This window comes from Protopterus annectens, chromosome 3.part1 (genome assembly GCF_019279795.1).
Source record: "Protopterus annectens isolate FY-2018-M chromosome 3.part1, PAN1.0, whole genome shotgun sequence".
Lineage (NCBI taxonomy): Eukaryota > Metazoa > Chordata > Ceratodontiformes > Protopteridae > Protopterus > Protopterus annectens.
This window is the reverse complement of record NC_056732.1, coordinates 1,897,489,404-1,897,509,880: the sequence shown is the minus strand read 5'-3', so window position 1 is coordinate 1,897,509,880 and position 20,477 is coordinate 1,897,489,404. Positions and strand designations below refer to the sequence as shown.

Here is a 20,477-nt window from a genome sequence, read left to right as displayed (position 1 = left end):
AATCTGAGCACTTTTGCAAGGAAGAGTGGGCAAATATTGCCGAGTCAAGATGTGCCATGCTGATAGACTCCTATCCAAGAAGACTGCATGCTATAATTAAATCAAAAGGTGCTTCAACAAAGTATTAGTTTAAGGGTGTGCACACTTATGCAACCAGCTTATTGTACATTTTTTATTGTTTATATTTTTCCCCCAACAGATTTGTTTTTCAATTGAATTGTGCAGGTTATAGGTCACATTAAAGGTGGGAAAGGTTTTGAAATGATTTATTGTGGTCTCTCTTTTTTACATCACAAAAAACTGGCATTTTAACAAAGGTATGTACACTTTTTATATCCACTGCAGTTCAGAAGAGGCAAGCAATAAAGAATCAAAATCAAAATGAAAACTGGATACGGCTGCTGGTAGTTGGACTTTCATAATGGAATGACTAGCTGGAAGCCAACAAGTCAAGTACAACTGCAAATGGAGCTGTAAATGGATCTATTTGTTTCTGGTCCACCCAAATAAATCCTTTCCACTTACTCTTATAAATCCTATGTGTCAATGACCAATGTGAAGAGACCAAAATTTCTTGATAAGGGGAAGAACGCTTGGGAAATCTTGCCATCAATGGAACTGGAGAAACCATGTGGTTAGCTTCAGGCCATGTATGTCTGGATGGGGATGCCCTGATGGGTGAGAGAGCAGATCTGGGGATGGATCTAACCTCATTGGAGGGCAAACCAGATGATACCAAAGGAAGGTGAACCAGGTTTGTCGAGGACAAACAGGGGCAATGAAGATAACTTTGCTCTGCAACCTGAGGGCTTTCTGCAAGAACTTGGAGATTAGATGTAGTGGAGGAAAGGCATACAAAAGACTGGAGGGCCAAGCATGGACACCAGCTTCCCTGGGTGACTGTCCCTGTGGAAGGATCAAGGGAAAATTCCTGCTGCATTTGTTGTTGAAACGGGAAGCAAACAGATCACAGCAGGAAAGACCCCATTTCTGGAAAATCATGTCTGCCGTAGACTGGTTCAGAGACCACTAGTGAGGCATGCATCAGTAACACTCGATTAAGCCGATCTGCCAAAATGCTGGACTTCCCCAGAATGAGAGCTGCTGTAAGAAAGCGGTTGGTGGAGATAGCCCAATCCTTATTGCCTCTCGACAAAGGGGATAGGGACCTGGTTCCTCCCTGTTTGTTGATGTACCAAACTAGTGACATGTCTGTTTGGACTGCAATAGTATCCACAGGGAGAAAGCTGTTGAGTTCCTGCAACACTAGAAGAACCACACATCTCCAGCACACTGATATGCAACTTGGCCTCCTGGGACATCCATGTGCCTTGGACGGTACGACGCAGATAATGCCACCCCCCCATCCTAACTGGGAGGTGCCTGTTGTCACTGCGGCATTTGGGGACAGAACAAAACTTCTGTGGAAAGAAGCTACCAGAGCAGAGAATCCTTGCAGACCTACGAAAGTTTGATGGGAAAACTCAGAGGATTCCTGAATAGTGACCACTGGACCGCTAACGTCCATTGCAAAATACTCATGTGAAAACGAGCCGTGGGTAGAAAACTAATCATGGCCACCATGGAGCCCAATTGCCATGAGTACTAATTGGCTGGAGGTTGAGGAATGGTTGGAATTTGACAAGAGCCCCGATGAAAGCTATTATCTGAACCAGATCCAACAGGGATTTCTCCATGTTGCCACTTATCCCTAAGGTTGGGGCCAGTCACAGTAGACAGTCTCTAGCATGAATGAGTAGATGCCTGGTTGGAGCGGTCAGAAACCAGTTGTCCAAATATTGAAAAATCTGGTATCCTACAACTTGAGATGTACACTGCCAAGCATTTGGTGAACACCCTGGTTGTGTGGTGAGACCAAACGGTCTGACATGAACTGGTAATGACTGGGTCCCAGCATGAAATGCAGAAATTGCCTGAGTGTCTGTCCATCTTAATGTGATCGTACATGTCTATCAGGTTCACAGAGCACACCCATTCCTCTGTCTTCAGAAGAGGCAAGATGGACTGCATTGTGACCATCCTGAACTTCTGGTGTTTTATCGATTTGTTCAAAAAGGTCAGGTCCACAATAGGTCTCAGGCCCCCCTTTTTTTTGGGAAATAAAAAGAATCTTGAGTAAAAGCCTGACCCAACTTGATGGGGGGGGGGGGGGGGGGGCTCTTGGATGACTTTTTTTTTACAAAAGCTTTCCTACTTCGAAGGTCGTTATCCTCCCTTCACTGGGTGGAACATTGAGGGGGGAATATTTTTTTCTTGGGAGATTCCAGGGAAAGGAATGAGGTATCCTCTGGATATGATCCTTAGCACCCATTTGTCACTTGTGATGGCTTTCCAGGCTTTGGGGTGCAAGCAGAATCCCCCCCCCCAAAACTACCTCCAGAGGAGGACTGCCAGGCAGCTGTTTAGGATCGCTGGAAGGGGATATCCTGAAAAGCTTCCCACAACCCCTGATTATTGAGGACTCCTTCAGCCGCGTGGGCATCTTCCATGCTGATAAAAATTCTTATCAAGTGTCCTGAAAAGGACCTTGCGACTTCCGAAACCACATTTTTTTATTCCCACACTGGCTCCAGGAAAAGGTCCTCTGTGGGGGAGAAAAACATACTCCGACAGCAGACAGTCATTCCCATCCTTCTCACTCCAGGAAACAGTCTCACAAACAGTTGGTCCAAATAAGGTAGAACAGTCAAAGGGGGTGTTAATAAAGGTTTATTTGAAAGTCTCTGCAAAATCACAGAGCCTCATCCAAGCATGATGCCTCATGGCAATGCCCGAACCAGCTGCCCTTGAGGTACCCTCTTGCTGCAAGGAAAATCAACCTCATGGACGCACTGGCTAAAGACTAAGTTGCCAGTCTGGAGGAGAACATTTTCTGATCCTCGGCAGACATGGACCCTGGGGTCGAGCTAAAAAGTTCCTTTACTAAGTCCCTTTGTAGCCTCGTAAAATGAGATAAATAGTTCAATGCTCTCAAGTTAAACTTGGAAGAGGTGTAAACTCTTTTGCCAAGTCTGTATTTGGGGAATGGACAGAGGAGTTCTCCTGGGCAAGCTCCATCTTGGTGTCTGTCGCAACAACCATGACATTTATGGGGATACCCTTTGCCCAAAACAACTTATCTGTGGGAGCATTAAGAATTTTATCCGCTCTTTTTTGGCACTGACTGTACTGTATCCATCTCCTTCCAAGCCCTGAAGACACCAGCTAGATCAGCGGGTCAACCGGGGACACACACACCCAGGTAGTAGATGGGCCTGCCCCAAAAGCCTCCCACAACACAGATTCCTCTGGAGAAGGGTTCTGAGCTGTCCAACTACCCTGCTGGCACACAATTTCTAAGATATCTCCAAAGGAAATGTCGTTGGGTAAGAACTTTGAGGACCCTTCTCCTTCCTCGAAATCTGTGTCTGTAGTGACAGATTCCATAGGGGAATCAGTGTGTCTCTTTTTACACTGCCTCTTCCTAGGAACCTCCTCGGTGGGATGTGTGGCAAACAAGACATGAGGTACGTTATCTCTGGATCCGACCGACCGGCACTTGCGAACAGCTTCTGCTTCGGGCGCCACGCGGCAAGAAAGACTGAGGAAAATGGCGTCGGCTGATGCCTTTATACCCGAAGACCCACAGAGATGACGTCGGGTGAAGTGCGACATCAGCCGAAGCCGAAGCCGGACCCGGACTTTGGAATCCGGCCGACTGAAGGGCTGCCTGACGACAGGACAACCCAGCTGTTATGACTGCAGATGCATCCATGAAGGACATCCTCCTCGGTGGGATGTGTGGCAAACAAGACATGAGGTACGTTGGGAGGAGCAGGGCATTATGGGCAGAGGGGAGGAGATCAAGTCAGAAAGCTCACTAACAACCCACGTGTTAATGAAGAGGACAACATCAGATCACAATTTTTAGAAGGTTTAATCCTGTAGATGCACGCTAAGTTGTCAAAATGAAAAAACAGATACTGATACAATTGTATAAAAAAAGTTACAGAATTTACATTATGCAGTTTCATGTGTATATTCTGAAGAAGTCTTGCCAGAGTATACAGATGGAAGACTTACTGAATCTGTTTTTCTTTCTTTAACTGGAATAAAGTAGTTAGCCATTAATTTTGCTTTATTTGCTGTATGGTCAGCAACTCTTTTTATGGATAAAAATGTGTTAAAGAAGAATGTATGCATGGATCTGGATGCCCAATGAACAATTAATGATAGCAAATTTCAGTCCTCAGAAATGCAGTACTACAAAGGTGAATGGGGAATAAATGATAAATGAGCTTGCACTGTCAGGTCTCACACTTCTGGTGAGTAACTGCTTGCACCCGAGTGAAAAAAGAAAGAATAAATCTTGGGGACTGAAGACAGTACAGAAGGCACATATCATGCTAGAATGATGAATGCAAACAATTCAAGTCATTTTCTTAGTGAATACATTCATATTATTTTATGCTTAGCTCATAAGCTGTCGCTAGTCATACTTCTTACCCAATTGTTTTTTTCTTTCTCACTTCACTTCCATATAAACTCCTCTGGCTCAGCCCACTCTGCTACCCTACACTACCCCCCAATTCCACCCACCCCTACTTCTATTACATTTATACATACAAAAGCTCTACCCCCCCATGTCAGTAGCCAATCACACAACACTCCCCTTCCTTGAAACCCAACCTCTTCTAAACTCACACCCACTCTCTTCTAGTCTTACTCATCCAGCATTTCCTTAACTATATCTTACCTCCGCCTAGTCTCTCAGTCTCTCACCTCAACCACTGTCAGCACCATCAAACAATATCTCTCTACCTCACTATCACACTATACCTACTCCTCTCACTCTTACTATCTATACTAAAAAAACTAACATCTCATCACACCTCCAACATATCCCCCAAGGCCACACCAGCCACTAGCACACACTCCCCTGCACTCCACTCTTATTCTGATATATCTTCATGCCTTTTTCTAATCTCAGTTCACTCCTACTCTCCAAACCTAGCATTTTCCCTTATAAAATTACCACTCTTAATCCACTACCAATCAAAAATCAGCCTACTATTACACAGAAATGATCACCATTAATTCTCTCACCCCAGAAACATTCTTTCACTCTGCAGAGACATTCACCCCAACCCACGACCCAACCCTTCCACTCTTAATCATCCCAACTCCAACAGATCATTAAATTATTTAATACTATTAACCTACAAAGTGTCAGAAACAAAATTCCTGAATTCCACGCTTGGATATCTCAAACCAAACCAGATTTACTTGCCACAAATGAAACCTGGCTAAAACCATATATTAAGGACTCAGAATTCCTTCTACCTGGGTATTCCTGCCGAAGGGCAGAGAGACCCCCCCCCAAAAAAGGTGGAGGTGCTGCCCTCCTCTACCCACATAACATTACTACTAATCAAATCCCATTCCACAAATTTCCACTGCTGAAATATTAATCACTTTTTTAAAAAATTAAACTATAAAAATGTATGTATAATAACCTTATACCTTCCACCAGGCAACAATATTTCCCTTCATGACGGAATCTTAGCCTGGATTATTACAAATATTAACAATGAAACACTCATACTAGGCGATGTCAATATAAATTGGCTCGATCAATCAAACTTCCCCTCACCTCCTAGCATCAACCTCTATAATTTTACCCAAATAATCGCATATATAACTAGACCACCCCTAAAAACAATAATGGTGTCTCAGTCATAGACTGGATCCTAGTTTTTGACCTCAACAAATTTTCTGAAGCAAGTACCATTCCTTGCAACATAAGTGACCACCAACCTGCCTACTCCATATGCAAAACCTCCCTTCTACCCAACCAACATCAATACAAATGAATCAAAACACTAACTCACTTCAACCCTGCTATATTCAATGGCCACCTAAGGTCCATCAATTGGAATGTACTGAAGTCCCTCCCACTAGACGAAGCTGTTGAATTCTTTAATACAACATTCTTAAAAGTTTTAAATTACCTAGCCCCTCTCTGTAGAAAAAAGAATAAAGGCCAAACACACCACCTGGCTATCCAAAAATACCAGACAGCTTATGTTCATCAGGGATAAAACCTGGAAAACATGGCATAGAACTAAAAACCCTTCCGACTTCCAACAGTACAGGCAGCTTCATAATCAAGTAAAGCGTCTAGCCATTAACGACAAAAAAAAAAAAAAAAAAAAAAAAAAAAAAAAAAAAAAAAAATCAGTACATCAAACTACAGCAAAACTTGAAATCCAAAAAGATTCTGGAGCTCTATTTCCTGTGTACTAACACCTGGCACAAAGACAAACCCCTGTCAACATCCTGATAAAACACCTTTAGAAATCACCACCATATTTAACTCGTACTTCATAGACACCATAGCCACTCACTGCCTCCTTCCCTCCCCCACCTCTTCATTCTAACCACTGCCCTCCTCACAACCCACCAGCTAACCCCTCCCTCATGTACTTTCTCTCTCTCCCCCATACCTACTACCATCATAACTAAACTTCTCCTCAAGCTTAAACCAGGCAGCTGTGCCCCTGATAACCTACCCCCAGAATACCTTCAAATGTCAGGTAGGACCATCTCCTACCCCATTAGTATACTCTTAAATATATCTATGCAGGAATCCTACATACCCATCATCTGGAAAAAAGCATACATATTATCCTCCTCCTACATAATGGAGGCAACTGCACAGACACCTCCAATTTCCATCCTACTGCTATACTTTCCCCATCTCAAAAATCCTAAAAAAAAAATATTCATATCCAGCTCCAACACTATATACTGAATAACCATCTACTATCTCCCAGTCAAGGTTTACCAACTATCTGTCCAACAAACAATCCACTAAATGGCTAAACTCCTTCTCACCACTCCTATATACTCCCACAGGCGCTCCTCAAGGATCCATATTAGGGCCTTTATTCTTCTGCATTTTTATTAATGACTTCCACTACTGTATTAGCAACAACTCCGTTATTCAGTACGCAGAAGACTCAATAACTCGCACTGCCAATACCATATCCAAATTACTTACACTTGCACAGCAAGCATTCTCATCCACTGAAACTTGGATGAATAACAACCATCTTGCACTCAATCCCAACAAAACTAAACTTCTTTTCACCCTTAGGAAAATCACCCCAATAGAACCAGATTGTAAAATCTATTCACTAAACCAAACTGTCCTAGAACCAGTTCCACATACATAATTTCTAGGTGTTATCACAGATGAGAACTTAACCTTTGACCAACACATTTACAATATCAGAAAGACCTACCAAAAACCTGGCATCCTCTATAGACAAAAAACACTTCTAAACCTTTCCACTGAGTAAACCCTTGCCTCTACTTTCTTACTACCATCTCTATTACATAGCACCTTACCCCTCACCAACATACAAACCTCCCTAAAATCACCAAATTTGCATTTAATGCCACATATTCCTCCCACTACTGTTCCTCACCACACACTCAAATGGCTCGAACTACCACAATACCGTACCTACCAACAACTAACTATAGCTCACAAAATAATCTATAAACCTTTTGACTGCCCATATCGCTGCTCCATTCTAAAACGATACCACCCAAATAGACTCCTTAGATTGGAAAATCAGACTTTACTGCTTGTCCACAAGCCTAAACCCCCTGCCAGGCAAATGCTTTACTCCTTCTGAATTACCAAACTTTGGAACTCACTCCCATAACCTCTCAGGTCCACTAAGGATGTTAGCGCCTTCAAAAAGGCTCTTCACCTACACCTGTGTACCAGATGGCAATGCCCATGCTCTAGACCCCCATCCCACATAACCTGACCTTTCCCACACTATCATCTCTCACACACATCCATAACAGTTTCAGCCTGTAGCACTCATCTCTATTTCTTTATATTTCATTCTTTTCTCTTATTTACAGCTCATTATTTTTGATGGACATTTCAATTTGCAGCACATTATCTAGTCATTGCATACTGCTACTAACTCCTACTCAAGTGTTAGGTTGTCTGTTTAAACTCCTTAATTTCATTTGTGTCCATCCTTTGTTAATTCAATTTCTATTATTAACTTGAATTCTGTACTGACATGTTTATTGGAGCTTTTCTCCCCAGGCCTCCACTGAAACTGGGCTCATTCTGGCCCAGGGGCATTCCTAGTAAACACATGTAAATAAATAAATTAAATAAATACTACCTTAAATTGAAGGTTTAAAAAACTGAAATCCCACTTAAACCCTACTTTTGACTCATCAGATGAAGAAAATTGCTTACTTAGATCACAATCCATACCTTCAAGAAGTGAACCACTAATGTAACAAGTACAAGTGAAACAGTGCAATGTCTATCAGCATGATTATGCTTAATAATCTCCCATACCCATACTCATAACTATTCGATAGTTGAGCCACCAAAAACAGACCTTTTGAAACATTTACTTTAAAATGATGCACTTACCTTTTATGTAAACACCATTCCCTGTAATCTACAAAACAAGAGAGAAAAATAAAAATCAAAATAGTGGCAGTGTCAGAAGAAAAAAGTATAGACTCAATTGCTGACAAGCTACCCCTCAATTCAAAGCATCACTTCCTCTTTGTCTCAACCTGGAGGCTACGAGATTTTAAGCAAGTTACGCAAGTACGGACACAGTTTCGTGGGCGTTCCTAAAAATAAGAACTTGTGTCTAGTGAGCCTTATCTAGTAAAATAAATATATAGTAGTAGTCTCAATAAAAATTTGAATCGCTGTGTTTAAACTTCCCACTTACAGAGACTCTAGGTCTTTAAAAGCGAGCAATGTCTAATTCATGCATTCCTGCTTGTCCTTTTTCTGAATCCACAACCTACAAAATGAGAGTGCGTCACATGACCACCGTGCTCCCTGTACAAACAGTAAAAGTGTTATATACTCACCACAACATTCCATCTGCATTGTTGTTCTTAATTTGTCTTCAACCAGTGTGATAGGTGCCGAGACGGCCATATCCAAGCTACGGTGCCGAAACAGAGCTCCTCCCCTACCACAATGCCCCTCTCTCCATCACTACGTCAAATAGAGTTTGCCTGACAAATAGGTTCCTGAACCAAACCCATGGAAAAACAGTGACAGTCAACAATCCCTAGAAGAGGAGGCAGAGAGAGAGAGAAGGGAAGGCCTCCTCTGCCAAGTGAAGTACCCATGGAAATGGGGAAGGAGGGAGGGAAGGTTGAAGACAAATCAAGAACAACAATGCAGATGGAACATTATGGTAAGTACATAACTTCTTTATCTGACACTGTCTTCTTCATTTGACCTTCAACCTGTGGGACAGAGTCCCCAGCTACTTGAAATCTGGGTGGCCCTGAGGAAGGATGTTTCAGAGCATTGCGGAACCAAAGGAAGCTCTGCTCTTAGATAAAATATCCAATTTGTAATGGGATATGAAGGTGTGGGACCTAGCCCATGTAGCTGCAGTGCATATCTCATCAACTGGTACCCTGGAGGAAAAGGCTGATGAAGTAGACAGCCCTGGTACAGTGTGCCTTCCCTGCAGAAGAAAGACGAACACCATGCTTCTCATAAATAAAAGTACTACATTTCGTGATGTAGTTGGCAATGGTTACCCTGGAAACAGGTGATCCCAATTTGGACTTAGAATATGAAATAAACAGCTGACTGGACTTCCTGAAAGATTTGGTTCTATCAAGATAGAAATGAAGCTGCCTATGTACATCAAGCATGTGTAAGTTCTAAAACTCTGGAAAGAACACAGGAAGATGAATGACCTGATTAATATTTTCTCTAGGCATGAAGGAAGGATTCAGCCTACAAGAAACACGATCTTCGTGAAAAATAAGGTACAGGGGTTGAATGCAAAGCACTTGTAATTCAGACACCCGCTTAGATGAAGTAACAGTTACCAATAAAGCCATTTTCCATGATAGAAACTGTAGATTCAACTCTTGCAGAGGGATCAAAGGGAGACGACACCAGCGCTTAAAGTACAAAGGTTAGGTCCCAAGTAGGGGCTGGGTCCTTAACTGGAGACAGTAGAAGAAATGTTCCTTTCAAAAAGACCTTGGACAATTTAGAAGCGGCCAGAAAAGAATCCTTTAGTCCGACATGATATGACAGCTACCTGGACTTCCACTGTAGAGGATCTAGCACCTTGGTTGAAGATACAAGCCAGAAAGTCTAAATCCGAAGGAATAGAGGCAGTAAAGGGATCCACCAAATTGTGGGTCGCCCAAATGGAAAACCTCTTCAATCTACCAGCATAAATCTTCTTGGTAGACTACTTGTGAGCGGAAAGCAATAAGTTCTTCACAGAAGATGTGAAAGTCTGGGAACTCTAGCCATCACTGGAACTACAGAACCCAAGCTGTGAGCTTCAGCCTCTCCAGTTCCAAATAATAATCATCCTCTGGACTGGAAATCTGATCTGGACACTGATCCAGAATCCAAGGAGGACTGACACTGAGACCAAAGGAGATGAAACTTAACCTGACAAGGCCAGAAGGGGGGAAGGAGAATCATGCGGCACTTTAAACTCTGTGCCTTCTGAAGGAATTTTGCCATAACAGGAAGGGGAGGGTAAGCATACAGCAGACCAGGGGGGTCAAGCATGAACTACACCATCTCTGGGAGTCCCTCTTCTGGAGGGAATCAGGGGGAAAAACTTCTCTGCACTTGGCAATGGAAGGTGAGGCAGACAGATCATAGCTCGGTTGACCCCATTTCTGGAAGATCATGTCTGCAACTGATTGTTTCAGAGACCACTTGTGAGGAGACAAAATGGTCCTGCTGAGTTTGTCCGTTAGGATGTTGAAACTCCCCAGAATGTACGTTGTAATAAGAAGGCGGACTGAGGAAATTGCCCATTCCCACAATATCATGGCCTCTCGACAGAGGGGTTAAGATCTGGTTCCTCCCAGTTTGCTGACATACCAAACCCACAGCCATATTGTGTGTCTGTATCCCAATCGTTCCTCACGGAGAAATGTATGCAGTACCTGCAACGCCAGAAGCACTGCCCTCATCTTTAGAACGCTGATGTGTAGACTGGTCTCCAACAACGACCATGTCTCTTGAACAGTCCGTCCCAGTCAATGATCCCCCACCCGAGTTGGGAGGCATCCGTGGTGACTGTGGCTGCAGGAGTGGGAGCCACAAAAGATCGACCTTCCGCTACACTCAGAGTGTTCAACTACCACAGTAGGGAGTACCTGCAGGTTCTGGACAGGCAAATGGGATGGGACAGGGGCTATTCCAGGAGCGACCACTGAACTAATAGGGTCCACTGGAGAACACGCATGTGTAGCCTTGCCTAGAATGAATTGTAACCATCTGGAACTTTGTCTTGGTGACAAACCAGTTCAAGCGGGTGAGTTCCAAGATCGGTCTGTCTCCCCCCGCCTCATCTTACTGGGCATCAAAAAGAACCTTGAGTAGACGCCTGACCCGGATAGTCCTGGGAGGATAGGCTGGATGAATCGCTTGCTGAGCAGCTTGGAGATTTCGAGTTTGGGGGCCTGCCTGTGAGTGGGTGGAACAGCCGGGAGAATCTTTTGGGCCTTTGGTGGGTGAAGAAAGGTGATCAGATAACCCCTGGATATTATTCTTGGCACCCATTAACCTGACATGATGACTTCCCAGGCTGATGGATGCAAAGAAAAGCGACCCCCTACTACCTCCTGGGTAGGATGGGCGGGCAACACTTCAGGGTAACTGGAAAAGCCTAGCCAGGCGGGAGTCACGAGATCCTTGTTCCTTCGAAGCCCGCCTGCCCCTAGGGTGGCATCTAAAAGTATCATTCCCTGAACTGCCTCTAGAGGAAGAGTCTGCTGGTGTATCTTGATGGAAGGCCCTGGACTTCCTGAACCATAACTTCTTACTACCTCTTTGATACCTGGAGTAGGAACGCCAAGTAGTAGAAAAGTGGATTCCGACAGCAGACAGGATCTTACTGTCCTTCTCGCACTGGGCTAAAGTATCCTTCACAGATGGACCAAACAAGGTAGATCCATCAAAGTGGGTGTTTGTGAAGGATGCCTTCAAGGACTTGGAGAAATCGCAAAGCTGCATCCAGGCATGATGTCTAGTAGTGAAGCCTGAACCAGCTGCTCTAGATGTGCCTTCCATGACATGAGAGAAGCCTCACAGAGGTGTTAGAAATGGCTTTAAGAGTGGCCAGTCTAGAGGAGATCACCATCTTCTACTCTGCCGACATGACTCTGGGGTAGATGCAAAAAGCTCTTCAATGAGTGATTCCTGTATTCTAGTAACATGCACCATGTAATTCAGCTCCCTCAGAGAGCAGGTCGCTGACGTATAAACACCACCCCCCCCAGTCTGTCTATCGCTCTGGACACACTGTCACGTGGATGGACAGAGGAGCTCTCCTAGTCAAGCTCCTTTTTCTTGGCAGCTGCAACCACCAAGACATCAACAGGGACACTCTTCTGCCAAAAAACCCTGTCGTGTGGGGGGTGGGCAAGGACCTTGTCAGGGCATTTTGTTACTGGTTCCACCACATCTGGTGCCTTCCATGCCCTACAAGCAATGTAGTCTACCATAGGGTCTGGGGGTGGGTCACCCAAGAAGTAGATGCGCCTGTACCAAACGTTTCCAGGAACACGGACTCATCCGGATTGGGCTTTGGAACTGACCATCCACCCTTCTGACACAATTTCCATGACGACTCCAAAGGGGACATCATCGGGTGGAGATCGGGGTGCGCCCTCATCTTCCTCCCAGTCAATGTCTTCGGTGACAGACTCATGGGTAGAGTCAATGTACCTCCTTCTCTTGCACACGTGCTTTTGTGGACTTCCTTTGGGGGGGGGGGTGATTCCAGGGAGGAACCGGAAACCTGGAGGGTAGGGGCAGGCTGTTAAAGTAAAGGACTGGAGAGGACCCTCTCCACCCCATCAAACACAGACGGGGAACGGGAGATCAGCACTGACTGCACCGAGGCACTAAATGACGGTGAAGCAGAAACCCCAGACTCTATCTGTGCTGACGGGGGGGGGGGGCAGTGCTGAGCTGCTCACAGATGAAGCACTAGGACTTAGATAGCCCTCCAGCACCAAAGACATGGGGAGCAGAGGAACTCAAGGCCATGCTCAGTGAAGAAACCAAAAACGTAGATGCTGGCAACTCCGACATCAGAAAGTCCTGAAGCCCTGGGGCTCGGGAAAGGAGGACACCCAGAAAGGGAAGGAACCCCTGCTCCTGGAGGGGAGGGGACAATAAGGACCCCTGGCTGGATCTGAGCTTGCAGGAACTATCATCAGGCTGTCCACTTCTCTCTTGGATAAACTATGGGACGACCTGGCAGAGGAAGCCAGAGCTGGAGGTCTAGAGTGGTGCCTGAGCAAGGCCGAATCCAGGGGCTCGGAAGAGAACTTAGGATGAGGGAAAGATAACCTAGGCCTAATCTTAGAAGGTTCGCCAGCAGCAAGAGAAGATTCTGCAAGTCTCCACTTCTCCAGGGGCCTGTCGCTGCCTTTAGATTTCTCAGTCTCTACTTTCCTGTCCACGTCCCTGCTTTTATTCTCGGGCGACTTAACAGTAGGTTGAGTCCCTGCGCCCACAACTGAAGAAATGGGTAACAAACCCTTTAGAATAAACTTGTTGCTTCTGTCCGTGAGGGTACGGGAAGAGAGCCCCGCAGAAATAGAAAATCCAGCGTTTAGGTGAGGGACACCTAAATGCACAACACACAGCCTGTGACAATCCAAGGTGGGAGTTTATGCCCACAATCAGTGCATTTTTTAAATCCAGCAACTTTCTCTGACTCGTCCGATTTATCAGCCATGACAGAAAGACAGGAAAAAGGGAACCTGACCAGAAGAGACTTAAAGATATACATTTTTTTTCTATGAAAAACACGAATGGAAGGGAAAAGTTCAAAAACTAAAAGGAAAAGTTTTTAAATGGTACCGGAGTACAAAGATCCTCAACAACTAGCCAAAAATTTGCAACAAAGATGGAGCTCAGATAACTCGTTTGTAGCTGGAATGGTGGCAAATGAGATCTGAGGTAGTGAGACAGAGAAGGGCATTATGGGTAGGGGAGGAGCTCAGTTTCGGCACCGTAGCTTGGATACGGCTGGCTCATTGCCTATCCCATAGGCTAAAGATCAAATGAAGATGATCAATTTTGAAATGCTGCTCATATCAATTCTTGTCTGCCAAGGTCAAGGATGAAATGGAGTGGGAAATGAGGCACTCAATGAGGTACCAAACAGCATCACGTAAGATCAGCTGCAGCTGATTTTCTTCCATGGTGCTTGTCCAAGAACAAATGTCTGGCAGCTTTTTACGAGGAATTTGGTGTGCCTCAGAGTGTTTTGCCTATCAGCATACAAGGTGGATTTCATCCTTTAGTATTAGTGTCGAGACCAGCTATGAAAAAGGAAAAAAGGACAAGCGAAGAGGACCTCACATAGATCCTTGAAGTACATTAGAGAAGCAGGGTCCTGGATCAGAGGGCATACTCCCTTACAGGACTTGAGGGATGACCCTGTCATACAAAAAGTTTTTAAACAATGGAGTGGCTGACAGTAAAATCCCAACAGCAAAACTTTTCCAAAGCCCATTACCAAAACTATCCTCACACAAATAACCCTTAGTAACATTGTAAAAAGTAGCAGGAGGACTATAAACTTGGCAAAAATCATGTAGTTCTTCACCTGCAATAAGCAATACACATTTCAGCCAACTGTTCTGAATTAGACATGGACTATGGGCTGCTGGGATAGGGAACTTTGCCAAGGAAATGACTTTTGTTTCCATCCAAGATAAGCAAAAGGAAGCATGTTTTCCATACGTATGTATGTACATCTCAGACATCAGGTCAGATTAAATATTTTGAGGGACTGTATGTGGACACAATGTTTTCACTGATACTCTTAGCTTTACATCAAGTTAAACAAAATTTATGACCTGTGGCATGGATGCTGCAGAGTCAAGAAATAGAAGTTATGTTCTTACCATAACGTTCCATGTTAGTTGTCTTCTTGTTGCCTTCTTTCTTGCTGGATGGGTTCGGAGCCAACCTCGGCTCCGACTCGGCCACTCTAAAGCTCGAGAGTTGGTTCCACCGGCTCGAGGCCCCCCTTATATCCCACAATGCTAGGCATGAATTACCTCAGATCTCGTTTGTGAGCTAGGCCCAGCTAATAATACAACCAGAAAAAACTGGAAAAAGAGTCCACCTCTATAAACAAAAGGGGAAGAGAAAAGGTGACCTAAACCTGATCTAGGAAAATATGCACAGCAGAGCATATACCTATAGCAAAGAGGTGGTAGAAAGAGAGGTCACAATCAAACTCCTCTAGGTCTGTCCAGGCCAGGGGGAAGGAGGGTGGGAAGCAAGAAGGCGGCGAGAAGAAGACAACTAACATGGAACGTTATGGTAAGAACATAACTTCTATATGTTAAGTTGTCTATCTCGCCTTCATTCTTGCTGGATGGGACCGCGTCCCTAGCACCTTGTCCCGGGTGGCCTAACGGAACAGACTCTTGAGAACAGTGGAACCAAAGTTAGCTCTATGCCTAGAAGCTAAATCCAACTTATAATGTGAAATGAAAGTGTGAGGAGTAGACCAAGTAGCCGCTGCACAAATGGTGTCAATAGGCAGTCTGTCTTGGAAGGCTATAGAAGTAGCCAAAGCTCTGGTGGAATGGGCTTTAGGTTTGTTAGGCAGCTTTTGGTGTCTAATTTCATAAACAATGGAAATTAGAGATGTTAGCCATCTAGATAGTGATACCTTGGAAATAGAAAGTCCCTTTCTGCCTTCTGCATAAGAGACAAACAGCTGGTCGGATTTTCTGAATTGTTTGGTTCTATCCAAATAGTACCTTAACTGACGATGAACATCTAGCCAATGCAATTTTTGTTCAGACCTATTAGAATATTCTGGAAAAAACACAGGGAGGTCAATGCTTTGATTTAGGTTAGATGCCGAAGCTATTTTAGGTAAAAAGGATGGGTTGGTTCGTAAGGATACCCTGTCCTTATGGAACAACAGATAAGGAGGACGACAGCTGAGTGCATGAAGTTCTGAAACTCTTCTAGCTGAAGTAATAGCTACCAGAAAGAGAGTCTTCCATGATAGCAATTTTAATGAACAGGAAGCTGCAGGTTCGAAAGGGGGAAGAATCAAAGAGCTAAGCACTAAATTAAGGTCCCAAGGAGGAGGAGGATTTCTTATAGGAGGTCTGAGAAGAAAAACTCCCTTCAAAAAGGCTTTGCAAAGCTTGTGGGACATGATGGCAGACTCTGAAATGCCTACATGAAAGTTAGATATAGCTGCCAATTGAACTTTGAGAGTAGAAGGAGATGAACCTGCATGAAAGAGTTCAGCTAGAAAATCAAGAACCATATGGATGGGAGCAGTGAAAGGATCTAAATCCTTTCCTTGAGCCCAATAGGCAAAACGTTTCCACTTACTAAGATAAATTTTCCGAGTGGAAGATTTATGTGAAGCTATTAAAATATCTCGAACAGTGTGAGATATTTGAGGAAGCCTGGCTAGGGTAGGAACTGGAAGAACCAAGCAGTGAGGTTCAGAGAGGAGAGGGAGCGATGTAACTGACCCGACTGATGGATCAAAAGATCGGGAACTAGGTCCAGATGCCAAGGTTGCTCCAACAGAAATTGATGTAGAAAGGGGAACCAAACCTGTCGAGGCCAGTAAGGAGCAATGAGGATCAATGAGGCCTTCTGAGCGATAGCTTTCTGTATCACTTGCGAGATTAGTGGGAAGGGAGGAAATGCATACAGAAGTCCCCGGGGCCAAACTTGGACTAGAGCGTCTCTGCTGGGCTGGCCTGGTAACGGGAATAGGGTGAAATTATCTCTGCACTTGCTGTTTTGGGGAGTAGTAAAAAGGTCGCAGCAAGGCTGACCCCACTTGAGAAAAATTTTCTCCAAAATAGAATCTTTCAGAGACCACTCGTGAGGCATGAGGATAGCTCTGCTCAACTTGTCTGCGATTAGATTGGACTTCCCGGGGATGTGCGTTGCTATCAGAAACCGCTGAGAAGAAATCGCCCATTGCCACAGTCTGAGTGCTTCTCGACATAGGGGATAGGACCTGGTTCGGCCTTGTTTGTTGATATACCACACTACAGACATGTTGTCCGTCTGGATTGCTATCGTTCCCAAGGGAAGAGAGTCTTGAAGAGCTTGCAATGCTAAAAGCACTGCTCTCATCTCTAGAACATTTATATGCAAGTGGTGTTCGTCTGGTTGCCATATGCCCTGGACTGTTCTGCCCTGATAATGCCCCCCCCACCCGATCAGGGAGGCGTCCGTTGTCAGAGTAGCAACCGGAGGGGAAGGAACAAAGGGTCTTCCCAAGAAGAGCTGAGGGGAAGACATCTACCACAGAAGATGATTCTTGCATGTTTGCGTAATCATAATGGTGTGAGACATCGGAAGTTGTTGGTATGACCATTGTGTGAAGAGCATCCATTGAAGGATTCTCATGTGGAATCTGGCTAATGGAAGCAGAGGAATGGCAGCCGCCATAATCCCTAATACTTTCAGAACTAACCTGGCCTTGGCTCTGTTGTTGCTGAAGAGAAGTGAGACCAGTTTGCGTATGTCTGTTATTCTCTGATCTGTTAGTCTCGCAGACATGCTGACTGTGTCTAGATTTGCACCTATGAAGGTAATAGCACGACAAGGCGACAAAACAGACTTTGCGCAATTTACTGAGATGCCTAACTTTTGACAAATGCGAAAAGTGTAGTCTCTGGCCATTAGAAGAAGATGCTTGGTGGGAGCTGTGAGGAGCCAGTCGTCCAAATATGGAAACACCTGGAATCCTTGACGTCTCAGGTGAGAAGCTACCACTGCCATGCATTTGGTAAACACCCGGGGGGCAGTGGTGAGTCCAAAGGGCAGGGCTCTGAATTGAAAATGACTGGTTCCCAGCCTGAAGCGGAGGAATCTTCTGGAGCGTCTGTTCATTTTTATATGATAGTACGCGTCCCGAAGATCTATAGAGCACATCCAGTTTTCCTTTCCCAATAGGAGAAGGATGGACTGTAGCGTGACCATCCGAAATCTTGTTTTCTTGACTGACTTGTTCAAGATACTGAGATCGAAAATTGGTCTCCAGTCCCCTGTTTTCTTTGGAACTAAAAAGAATCTGGAGTAGATTCCGGATCCTTGCTGGTCTGCTGGAACTGGCTGAATTGCTCTTTTTGCAATCAGCTTTGAAATTTCCAAAGCTGCAAGATCCCTTTGTGCGGGTGGAACATCTGGCAGGGATTTTTTTGATTGGTTTGGAATGCGAACGAAGGGAATGGAATAGCCTTCGGAAATGATGGACTGTACCCACTTGTCTTGAGTTAGGGATAGCCAGGCTTCTGGGTACAGTGACAATCTTCCCGACTGCCTCGAAGGTGGACAGTCGGGCAACACCTCAGGGATGCTGAAAGGGCTTATCGGAAAAGGTTTCTCGATTGCCCTGGTTCTGCGGACCCCCTCTGCCTCTGGGGCGACGTCTACCATTATAGTTCCCTCCTCTGCCTCTGGAGGGGAACCGACTCTGTGCGTCAGGCAAATTCCCTTGAGATTGGTTACGGAACCACATTTTCCCACTTTTCTGGCCTTTGGGGTAAGGTCTAGAAGGAGTAGAAAAACGAACTCCGACGGCAGACAAAGTTTTGCCATCCGTCTCACACCTAGTCAAGGTTTCTTTCACTTGAGGACCAAAGAGAGATGATCCATCAAACGGGGAATTAGTGAAAGACGTTTTAACGGGGTCAGCGAAATTGCATAGTCGCAGCCAGGCATGCCGGTGTAAGGCTACACCTGTCCCTGCGGCTCTACTCGCTCCATCAGCCACATATGAAAGGAGGCGCATGGAGGAGTTAGCTATAGAATTCAGGGTAGTCAGCTGGGCATTCATCTTGTCCTGAAAACCTGCAGCTGTAGGATCCTTCAACATCTCACTCGCTTCCTTGATCAAGTCTCTCTGGAGACGAGTGAAATGGCATAAGTAGTTCAGCGAACGCATTGCAAAGGTCGCTGACGAAAACATCAGCTTCCTGTACCTGTCCATAGACCTAGATTCCTTGTTAGGGGGATGGACAGGCACTGAAGGATCAGCTAGTTCCTTCTTGGTGGCAGCAGCTACCACCATAGCATCCACAGTAACTCCTTTGGTCAGAAATTGTTTATCAGTAGGTGCTGTTATAAATTTAGAAGGTCTCCTGGGGGTAGGGTCCACTGAGTCAGGAGCCGTCCAGGCTTTCTTTGCTACCACCTGCATGAGGGGTCAAGGGGACACCCAGGAGGTGGAAGGGCGAGAGCCGAACGCCTCAAGATACACAGATTCATCCTCCGAAGGGTTAAGGGCTGGCCAATTTCCCCTCTGCTTGAGGATCTCTAGAATGTCTGCAAAGGAGACATCTTCAGAAGGGGAACGGGGAGAACCCTCGGAATCCTCTAAATCTGTGTCAGAGGTGACAGACTCAGGTGAGTCTATGTGTTTCCTCTTACACTTTCTCTTCCTAGGGGGCTCCCCTGCCAAATCAGGAGAGGCCTCGGAAGAGGATGAAATCCCCACAGGGGATTCTTGAAGAGTTGGCTCTCTGCGGTCAGGAATGAGGGAGAGAGTAGACATCACCTGAGGCACCGAAGAGGGAGGGGCGGACGGAGCCGACTATGGAGTTGAACCAGGTTCCAACACACTCTGTATGACCTCGAATGCACCCCTGTCAGGCAGAGCCAGAGGTCCCCACTCCGAGAAGCTGAGAACCTCCCTCGGCACCGACAGAGATGGCTCCGAGGTCGATGTCGGAGCCGAACTCACCAGCGTCGAAGCACCGAGAGGGAGAGCGGGGTCGGACAAGGGTCAGATGCCACTCACCCCCTCGGAGCCGACGAGGGAAGTCCGGCGCCGAGATTCTTCAAAGGAAGAAATCGGAGCCGACGACGGAACCGAAGACAAGTGTATCGGTTCCGGCGCTACCACAGTCTCGGTTCTGAGGCGCCCGGCTCGAGCTCAAAGGAGTCGGAGGAGGAATATTTAGAGGGATAGGTTGAAGCATCGACTGATGAGTCGGGCTCTGAAGCATTTGGGCCAGTGCCTCGGACTTTAGAAGTCGACTCACTACCCTCTGAAGGTCATGATCCGAAAGCCTCGATGACCTAGAGGAGTGAGACCTATGGCTCCGTTCAGACAGCAAGGGAGGCGCTGGGCCGAATGAACGGAGCCAAGGGAGGGTGACCTAGACCTCTTTCTAGATGTCGGCTCCGACAGTCTGATCGGAGCCGACCCAGAAATTTCCAATACCTCGGCTCCAGCCGGAGCCGAGGGAACCACAGAAGCTGTAGTCAAAGACTCATCGGCTCCAGCCAGAGCCGATGTAGCAGTAGGCCGAGCCTTAGGCCTCGACTCAGAAACTGGAGTCGAGGTCTTAGAAGCCTTGGAAGGTTTTCCCGAGGA

The 20,477-nt window shown here is 45.6% G+C and overlaps 1 protein-coding gene across 2 annotated transcripts in view; it reads right to left on the bottom strand.

The window, feature by feature from the left end:
• LOC122798813 overlaps positions 1 to 20,477 on the bottom strand; it is a 2,048,867-nt gene that overhangs the window by 545,245 nt on the left and 1,483,145 nt on the right. For both annotated transcript variants that reach the window (XM_044067935.1, XM_044067936.1), the window contains exon 19: positions 8,480 to 8,507. In XM_044067935.1, coding sequence (XP_043923870.1) covers positions 8,480 to 8,507 — 28 coding nt within the window. The remainder of the gene's footprint in view (positions 1 to 8,479; positions 8,508 to 20,477) is intronic.